Source organism: Typha angustifolia, chromosome 4 (genome assembly GCF_048772165.1).
Source record: "Typha angustifolia cultivar Huaian chromosome 4, ASM4877216v1, whole genome shotgun sequence".
Classification (NCBI taxonomy): Eukaryota; Viridiplantae; Streptophyta; class Magnoliopsida; order Poales; family Typhaceae; genus Typha; species Typha angustifolia.
In genome coordinates, this window is record NC_133242.1 from 10,789,690 (window position 1) to 10,799,574 (window position 9,885).

General features: G+C 36.2%; 1 protein-coding gene across 2 annotated transcripts; it reads right to left on the minus strand.

Annotated features, from left to right (window-relative positions):
* Positions 1 to 4,710: 4,710 nt before the first annotated feature.
* LOC140759422 (protein ACCELERATED CELL DEATH 6-like) lies at positions 4,711 to 9,226 on the minus strand. Of its 2 annotated transcripts, none has more exons than XM_073095985.1 (3): positions 8,473 to 9,226; positions 6,495 to 7,027; positions 4,711 to 5,482 (listed from the first exon to the last, which is right to left on the minus strand). In XM_073095985.1, the coding sequence occupies exons 1-3, from the start codon at positions 9,215 to 9,217 to the stop codon at positions 4,799 to 4,801; spliced, it is 1,962 nt and encodes a 653-aa protein (XP_072952086.1). In that variant the 5' UTR covers positions 9,218 to 9,226; the 3' UTR covers positions 4,711 to 4,798. The 2 variants fall into 2 exon arrangements, with proteins under 2 accessions (XP_072952086.1, XP_072952085.1); XM_073095984.1 differs by having other exon boundaries at positions 4,711 to 5,518.
* Between the last annotated feature and the right edge of the window lie 659 nt (positions 9,227 to 9,885).

The following is a 9,885-nucleotide window of genomic DNA, read 5'->3' on the forward strand; positions in this document are numbered from 1 at the left end:
GCACCCCTGTATTTGGAATTATTTTATTTAGTATAGTAATGTTTTAATAATTTCCATTGATGGCACTAATTGGCCTCCCTACTCCCCTAAATACAATAAAAAATTCCATATATTCTTTTATTTCTAGATAAGTATATTTTTTCATATTAAAAAATAAATGCATCCCCTCAATTTAGAATTATTTTATTTAGTATAATAATTTTTATTGGTAACAGTAATTTTTAAAGATGACCTTTTACATGTTTCTTAAATATAATTATGCACATTTATAATTTTACTCATATTTTAGTTATTTTATTAGAATATATAATGATTATTTTAAATAGTTTATGTAAGAATTTATATTTGATTACTAAACTGTGAATAATATATTAATTTTAATTAAAAAAACTTACTTCGAAATATACATTAACTTTATTACACCTCTCTATTGGTGATAAGATTTTGTACATAATTTATCCCACGACTTATCTTATCTTATGTAAAATTTAATCAAAATATATTAAAATAAATATTTAATTAATAAATATATTTAAAAAATATTCTTATATATGAACTAAACGCCACCTATATACTTATTATTGACCTTCAAATTTGTTTCCCTTTTATCTTTACCTTAACCCTACAAAGTTACAAAGTTAAAATGGGTACTGATAAAGGTAAATGATTAAATAAGAACTATTAATTTTTTTATCTTAATTCAACAATTGAGATTAAATGATACTAAATAAAATAAACTGAAAGTACGGGTCATATGAATCGAAAGTACCGATTACTTTTCTAGATTGTAAGAGTAAATTAGTTATATTTTATTTTTATCTCTTAACTATCTATTTTTTAATAATACATAAAAATAATAATAAATTAGTAGAAGTTAACACTCCAACGATTAATCTAGTCATATATATATAAAATGTCTTACATACGTTTGAATTTATCAACACATAAAAGTTATTTTTGGTAACTAATTGGTTAGCATCAAATCAATTGCTCATTAATAAATTACCATTCAAACAATACATGTATCAATCATTCATTCATCACCTCTTTGAAAGTTAAAAGGGTATGGTAACAGAAACTTCCATTGTTCCATTATTGCATGATAGTTACTGTTGGAAGTTAAAAGAAGAAGAAGGTTTTGGGTGTCCAATAGGTTGAGAGATTCTTCATGATCGAATGGAGAGGATGCTATCTTTTATTAAGTAGGAATGCGATGGTTAATGTTGTACTCTTGCTTGGTAGTTGCATCTTGATGCTGAGCTTTAGAGTACTTCTAACCCCCCCTTCCCCTCCCCCCATTGACTCATTCAATAAGAAGAAAAGAAGATGAACTATCCAATTAGATCTTTTTGATGAGTGTGAGTTTGAAATTAGTGTTGTTCTTCTTTGCTAACGTAGAGAATACGATTGGAGTTTGAAAAGGATGGCAATTTGATGGGTACTCAATGATTTTTCTTTTTAAAAACAATTCGGTTGTTGTTGTTGTTGTTTTAGAACAGATGAAGTCAACTTCCGCCATTAAAAAGCTTCATCTAGTCTTCAGTCTTCACCCATTTTTGACCACTTGCTTATTATACTTTCACATTGTGAGGAGAAACTAAAGCTGAAAATGACTAAAGGCTGATAAAGAATGTGGGATGAGATTAAAGAAAAAAAAAATATATAAAGAAATTCATGGAGAGCATATTGAAATTTAAGTAGCATGAATCCATGATTGATGAAAAATAATAGAAGTAAGTCTTCTGGATTATATATATTTCAAAAGCTTTTGTCACTTCTAAAACATTAATTGCTTTCCCATTAGTGCTTTAGTGACACTCTTTTTACCACTTGACCTCAAGGATTAACATTCTTTTAAATAATTATTTCTCAAAAATGCACAATGTTCAAATCTACATATAAATTGTTCTTGAAATATTTAAATAAATATTCGTTTAGATATCGTGAAAATAATTGGACTTTGTCCATTAACGGATATCCTAGTGTATAATTGAGATATTTGATTCTCTCTTGAGTGATTAGAATGATAGTTTATGAGATCGAAATCTAGATATGGGTTAATCTTTTTTAAAAACAGAGTCAGTTCGGTTCCACCAAACTTTTAGTTAATATAATAAGCTGTCTGGTCTATACTTCAAGTCATGGGCGTCGTCGCACTGTCGAGCTACGCCTCTAAGTCAACCGCACTGCCGAATCATCAACCACACTATCGAGCCGTTAAGTCAAACTATTAAAATTACTAGATAATTTTCTTTATAATATTATTCTTAGTCATAATAAAAGTAACTAACAGCACCAGTAGAGTAGGTTGGTAATTAGAACCGATAGTTTGTGACTTTCCTAAATCTCACAATGCCCACAGGACCAGTTGATCGAATCGTGGGTCCATTCACAAAGGAAAGGTCAAACCGCGTTGGCGACTCACCAGTCAAACTTCTCATATATATATATACTTATTTTTTATTTATATTTATGAGGAGTATCATACTAACTAACAAGGAGTGATGCATTTGCACGTAGCTTCCTCCAAAGATGGACTGGCAATCTGGCAGGATGTGTACTTGTGAAAGTCAAGTCCTCACTGCTGGGTCCCAACCCATTCCAACCCTCTAATAAAGTTAAAGTCTTCGCAAGAGAAATATAGTTAGTATAATATAAAGCTCAAGAAGAGAGAGAGAGAGAGAGAGAGAGAGAGAGACAAGGAATCTTGAGATTTGTCCATGGTGGTAGAAAGCTGAAGAAAGTCCACCATTACAACTGGTTAGTGGTAAAAGTACATATGAAATATATTTGTTTATGGACCAGTGGGTATTATCTATCCGAGGGCGTCACTTTGGTGTGTGATGATACTACTTGTCCTTTACGACTAAGGAAATGTTTCCTAACTCGTGGAAACAACTTTCTCTGTTATAAATTTAGGCGAGAAGGAGTTCATATTTAAGAGAAGAACAATTATTTATCTTATTTTGCCAAACATTTAAAATGCTATAGGGAATGGATCTACCATAAATGCAAGCACAAACACAAGCAATATTACTAAATTAAATGTAGTAATTACGATCGAGTTACAGATCGTTCGTCAATATCTATGACGGTGTTTGTATGGTCTTGCTTGTTTAAATCTACGATTTATTACTCTTGAGGTTAATATTTTAGTCTTAGTGATCATTGAAATAAAACCCTTCAAGATGTAAAGAAGATGAGATGTTCACAAAATGATTTAGTACCTTCCATTATAGATTCTCTCAAAGCTGATTAATTGCATGATCTCCTTTAAACTTAAAACTAGAGGTAAAAATCAATGATGGTCGTGCCACAGGGATGGCCCGTGTCGACTGTCGGTCGGCACAGCACGGCACGTGCTGCAGCACTTGTCGGTCGTACCGTAAAAAAAGGAGAGAAAAATGTACCACATTGGTTGTTACCGTCGTTGCTGGCCTTCACCATTGTCGCTCCCGGTCGTCGCTTGCTCGAGCTCGCGTCGGGTGCCCTAGTCGAGGGAGGGGAAGAAAGAGATTGATATATATATATATATATATATATATATATATATATATATATATAGAGAGAGAGAGAGAGAGAGAGAGAGAGAGAGAGAGAGGAAAGAGAGAGAGAGAGAGAGAGAGAGAGAGAGATCAGCACGTGGCATGAGGGGTGCCCTAGCTGATCTCTCGATCTCTTTCTTCCCCTCCCTCGGCTAGGGCACCCAACGCGAGCTCGGGCGAGCAGCGACGGCGAACGCCAGCGGTGACGGGGAGCTCGACGACGAGCTCAATAGCGAAGCTATTAGGAGGGGTGCCGTGCGACACCTCTTATGCCACGTGTCGGTATGCCGTCGGCATGACCGTGCCGATCGGCACGACCATCCATGGTAAAAATGATACAAAAAAAGACATCTTTATGTTGGTCAAAAACTACTCTAAAAGCATTTAAACGCACACGAAATTTTTTTCCTTCAAGTGACACCTTTAAATATCTTTATGTTGAGTTTTAGGGCATCAAGTATGATGGTTTTGAGAGAGAGAACACTTTAGTATATTAGGGAGAGATTAAAGCTTGAGAAACTACTAATTAATTAAAGCTTTTCATAGCCCGAAGATATAGGTAAATTATGGGACTATGTAAATCTCGTATCTTACTCTCTTTAATCTATGGTTTGCTTCTCTCTGTGTATTCTTTGTGGTCATCTTGAGTGCCTACTTTTTTTCTACCGTTATCATCTTGATTCTTTAATATTTTTCCATTGTGATCGAAAATGACAAATGACATGGCTTCCTCTTACTTAAACTAATAGACCATCAGATGCTTCCAATTTGACAGGTTTTGCCGGAATTCTTTCACTTTGGTGCCTTTTTATTGCTGGAATTCTTTCACTTTAGTAGCATGCCAGAGGTTTTTGACTGTATTAAATTTGGTTTTCTATCAAAGACTGCTTTTAAGTCGTTGGTTGTTTATAAGACCGTTCTCAGTCGTCAATCTTTCTCTGGTGCAATCGCTTGCAATAATATATAATCATACACATGCATTATACAATGAATGAATTAAACGTCCATCAACCATAAAATAATCAACTCACTAGAGAGAAATTATAAAATTATTAAAGGACTCAAAAAACAAAGATCCTCCCTCATGGAAACTCTGTAAGTTTGAGGCTGATACCCAGTTATTGCAAATCAAGAAACTAGTATAAAAATAAGTGTCATATTACAAGCCATTTCAAGAGTTCCCCTGGCTTCTGAAACAACAACTAGATATAGTTCCATAAAATTATGTTCCTTTTTTTTAATTAAAAAAAAAGCTAAAGTAATGCTATCAGAAAGATGATGATAAAAATCCATGAACCATTTAGTATCCTTGCAAAGATACGTCTTCCCATGTTGAGATCTACTTGCCAATGTACCCAACTCCTGGCAAACGGAAGAACACGGGATTTGAACAATCCTGTCCATCCTACTCTGCTCTTGACTGTTATTGCAAGTGTGCATATCTGCGTCAAATTAGGCGTGTCGAGCAAATATAAGGTAGAAGTGGTGACAGCAACAACAATTCCAATGGAGTTGCTAATCGGAGCCAGCACCAGATATACAGCTAATGCAAATGCTGCAACCATACTTCTGGTTGCCCACATCAATAAAGCTTGAGACCCAACAACATAGTACCTTCTTAACCAAGGATGCAACAAAACCGACCCACCAAAAGTGATCCAGCATGTGGATAACATGGAGCAAATAAATGCTAAGGTGTCTGCAACTATAAACGCTTTGAAAGTGTATCTCCTTGCTAGAGTTGGCGTCCCGTCAGCTCGGTAACCCCCAGGCATGGTGAAAGCTGCAGCAAATGTTACAGTAGCAATAAGTACTGAGGCGATAACTATGCTTTGATTCATGTACGCATGTTTCTTTGATTCCTTCTCTAAATCTGTCCGGATGATGTAGTCACGTAGAAAGTGATCCACCCGACGAGGACTTGCAAGAGCTCCGGTCTGTGCCAAGCACCAACGAATCCAACATGATGGATTCTAGGAAAAAATAAACAGGAAAGTAAACTATTAAAAAGGAGGAAAAAAAGAAATTACCTATTATATTTAGCATGCACTATGCAACATAAACTATTACATTTTAGATGCTATAATTTCATAATCTCATAGCGCTTACCGATTGCCCTCTATCTCTAGAAGTGTTTTGGGGAACTTATGCATTTTTAGCACAGAGAGAAGAGGATAGATATTAAGGAATTTCAGAATACCTTTTTTTTTCCTTTTGAACCTGAAATAAGATTCCTTTCTTTGATTCCGTTCATGTTAGTTGTCGTACTGGTGAGTGTTAATACAGTTCCTTTTTATGAATAAAATGAAACTGTATGCACCGAACTAGACATCTTGTTGATATAGATCGAAAACTTAATAAATGTAAGAAGGATGGTGCTAAGTTTTATTCCACAAAATTTTAGGTTCCGTAATCTCTGTCAGCTGTCGCAGAAAGTGGGTTTTCAAAGTCATCGTATAGCTAATACATAAATTTTCAATCAACATCATAATTGTAACTTATACTACTTATCAAACCCAAGATTGAGAAGAGAGTAATCAATTAGTCACTGCCTGCTACTTCAATGAAAGTCTCACCAATCTATTGAGTAAAAATTCAAAAGTTCAGATTATTAGGTAGAAACTGCAGGAATTCCTCAGCCATAATAGATGAAGCTCTGGTAACAATTGCAATGGTAAAGAAATTTGATGTTACTATGTTTCCAACATTCTATTGATACAGAACTTAATGTTGCTTTTGACACCAGATTCCAAGTATTTAATTACACATGATATTTGTGCAAATTTGAACAAGAGAAGTTTTGTTGTGCTAAATTTACTGTCAGTTTTATGTATTGATTTAGTATATCCTAAGACACAAAAGAAGTGTGTTGCTATGAGTGATCTCTAGGTGATGATCCATAACATATAATAGAGATTAAAAGGATTGAGCAATATGAAAGAGGCTTACCAGATAATAATTGAGATCATCATCAGACCCAATTATGGAAAGATCTAGAGGTGTTAGGCCCTCTTTGTTCATAATACTTGAATGTACTTTGCTGTTCTGCATCAGTAAACTAACAATCCCTTGTTCTCCACTACTTACTGCTAGATGTAGAGGAGTATTCCCTTCATAATCCCTATCATTCATCAATTTCGCAAGCTCTGGCCTTTCACAGACATACCGGACTACTTCCTTTCTTCTGTGTTCGACAGCAGTATGAAGCAAATTCCTTCCTTTGTTGTCAAGTAACTCATCTGAATCAGGACAGTGTCTGAGAAGCTTATCAATCACACTAAATCTGCCTCTGATAGCTGCAACATGCACAGGAAATAAGCCACCTGAGTCTGCGACGTATGCTTGAGAAGTGTCGTGCGCTAATAGTAGTTTGACCATTTTCTCATTTCCAGTTGATGCTGCATAGTGAAAAGGAGTGCTCCCTGAATTATCAGCACTTTGTGCAAGCATTTGGTTCCACTTCAGAAGTTCTTCAGCGATTTCTGTTCATGAAGTTTACATAAATTATACATAGCCATATGCTGTCAGAGAATGAAGACCATTAAGTTACACACAGCCATTTCAAGATTGCATACAGCCTGTTCTCAGAACTACTTCTTTTTCACTATCTTAGTTGATTTTAAAGTTTCCTGATTTTGTCAAGTGAATTGTAACTACCTTTTCTCCAAGCTTCCAAGTATCCCAAGGTGTAGATATGTATAAATACGTGTATGCATATTCAGGTTATCAGTTTGATGCTAGGTTACTTAGAGAACATACAGCAGATATACTAACACGTTAGATTCTAACGCTATATATGACGAACCTCTTGATTTTTCAGTATTTCGTATGGGAACAGAATAGTGTAACTAAGTGGATGCATACTAATTTTTGTGTGCCTTCCATGTAAAGTTGCGACCAAGAATTATGTTATCTGAATGATGCAACATATAAGAGTGCTTATATTTGTGACTTCAAAGTGTATGTAACTTGAAATCGAGCATTTTAGCAGCTGTAATAAGCTTTAGTAAGAAAACATTTAGCACCAATCCGTCATTGCAAAATTGTATGTTGAGTGGGTGATTTCTTAATATGCACTCACAAGGTAACATAATTTACATCTTGTGCCTTGAGGAGATAACTTAGTTATTCTACTATACATTGCTAATCTTAAGGCAATTACAATATTGACCGACAATTTGAACAGTTTGCAACTGTGTAAAATTTGAATACTATGAAGTTAAGGGACAAATCAGATTAGTAGTAGAAATTTATAACATGTCAAACTTTATCTTATTCAACTTGATATTTTTTAGCTAACATACTTTTACTACATGCCTTTGAAGCATTAAATGCTCACAATTTATACATCTGTATTAACTTAAGGCTGGTTTCTGGTTTCTCTCATCCATTTACATGTGCATAATCTCTCTCTGTTACATATCTTCAGGTGGGTAAATGTTCTTTTGGAATCTTTAGGTAATCAATGCATGTTCAAAATATAAACAATAGTAAATGTGAAGCCATAGATTGCCAACAAAAGAAGCTGATGTTATCGATAAGTACATGACTCTGGCCTGGAAAATCAATCATCATCTTTCTGCTTATGAAACACTAAAGATAGTATAGATGATAAGCATCCTTCATATTGCGGCATATCAAGCACATGAGATAACGAAGCGTAACGAACTATTCAGAAAATTCAAAGGTCATGCCCTCTTCGAGAGGAATTGAACTGGTCTTTTGTCGGTATAGAAAGACTATCATATATGTACTCTCTAAATTCAGAGCAGGAGGTGTATATGAACATTCGATTATAGTAATAATTTCTATTTTATAGTTGTCTTTAGTCTAACAATACATAGCAATTGCATTTCTTGAATTGCTGTTAGCCACGCGATGCTGCAGGTCTTTTTTAAACTGAATTGAGAAATGAAATGTTCAGTACCTGAATTTTGGAGGAAGGCAGCAGCATGCAAAGCCGTTTGTCCATTTGGTCCGGCATAAGATACTGGGAATGATGATGCTGCTGTTAGTGTTGTAGAAGATGATCTTAGTATGGCGTGGAGAAGAGCAAGCGATCCTGCTGTGGCAGCCAGATAAAGCGGAGATATACCTCGTTCGTCCACCATATTCGCCAGTCCGGGATCAGCTGACATTAACACCACTGCAACGTCTACATGGCCATGTCGGACAGCCTCATGTAATGCAGTCTCCCCATCACGATTCTTTGCTCTCAGCACCGTCTCCACTCCGACTCCGACTCCGGCTCCGTCGTCTTTGCTGAAAGAAACGATTGAAGAGATTATTTGGTGATGCCCGGCCCTTGCAGCGCAGTGCAGCGGCGTCTCGAGCATCACATTGCGAGCCACCACGAGGGACCTTTCTCTTTGGCAGATCAATTGGGCAAGCTCCAAGCGTCCATGGGTAGCGGCGATATGGAGGGCAGTGTTGCCCCCTATGGTAACTCCTAGGAGGATGCTGGCTTCTGGGTCGTCTTGTGCTGGAAGAACATCTCCGTTGTTAGGAACTGCAATGGCTATCTCAGTTGTTGCTACTGATGGTAATAGTCTCTCTAAGAGACTCTGATCCCCTGTTCGTGCTGCCTTGAGCAATTTAGGATCCATGGGGATCCGTTGAGGACCGATTTGATGTACCTGAGTTTGACTATAATACATGTCACACCTTTTCATACGACAATGGGCAGGTCTGCAATGCATCAAAGATAACATATAGTGAACATATAGCTGTATTGGGGCAGCTTTCTAGCAAGACTGTGCAAAAGTCAATTCACTACTTAATCGAGACTTTCCTCAGAACCAAAAAAGAAATCATGTTCGGATGGGCATTTGAACACGTTTATTACTAGATGTGTCAATCAAGATAATTAGGCACCACCACATCATACATTGCATCTCTGTACATTCACAGATACCTAACAAAGAGTCATGCATTTGCACATAGCTTCCCTTCAAAGGTGGACTGGCATGATGTGTTCTTGTGAAAGTCAAGCCCTCACTGTTGGGTCTCGGGCTCTTCTCAACTCAAGCTGAATAGAACCTAAGCTTATTTATAAGGCTGATAGGCTCGTTTACACAGTGTTTAATATTAGTAGCTGGCCGTGTGGTTTAATTCGAGATTCGAATTATCAAAACAGGTGTCACAGAGTGGCAATAGTATACTATGAATTATTATTTTCTAGTGGCAGTAAGTTTTAATGAGATTTGTGGGGGCCTTCTTGCCTTAAATTTGTCAAATTTGTATCACATCAATCCTCTCAATCTCAAATCTCTCCTAGATTTCTCTCTCTCTCTCTCTCTCTCTCTCTCTCTCTCTCTCTCAGATCACCACAAATCTCTCG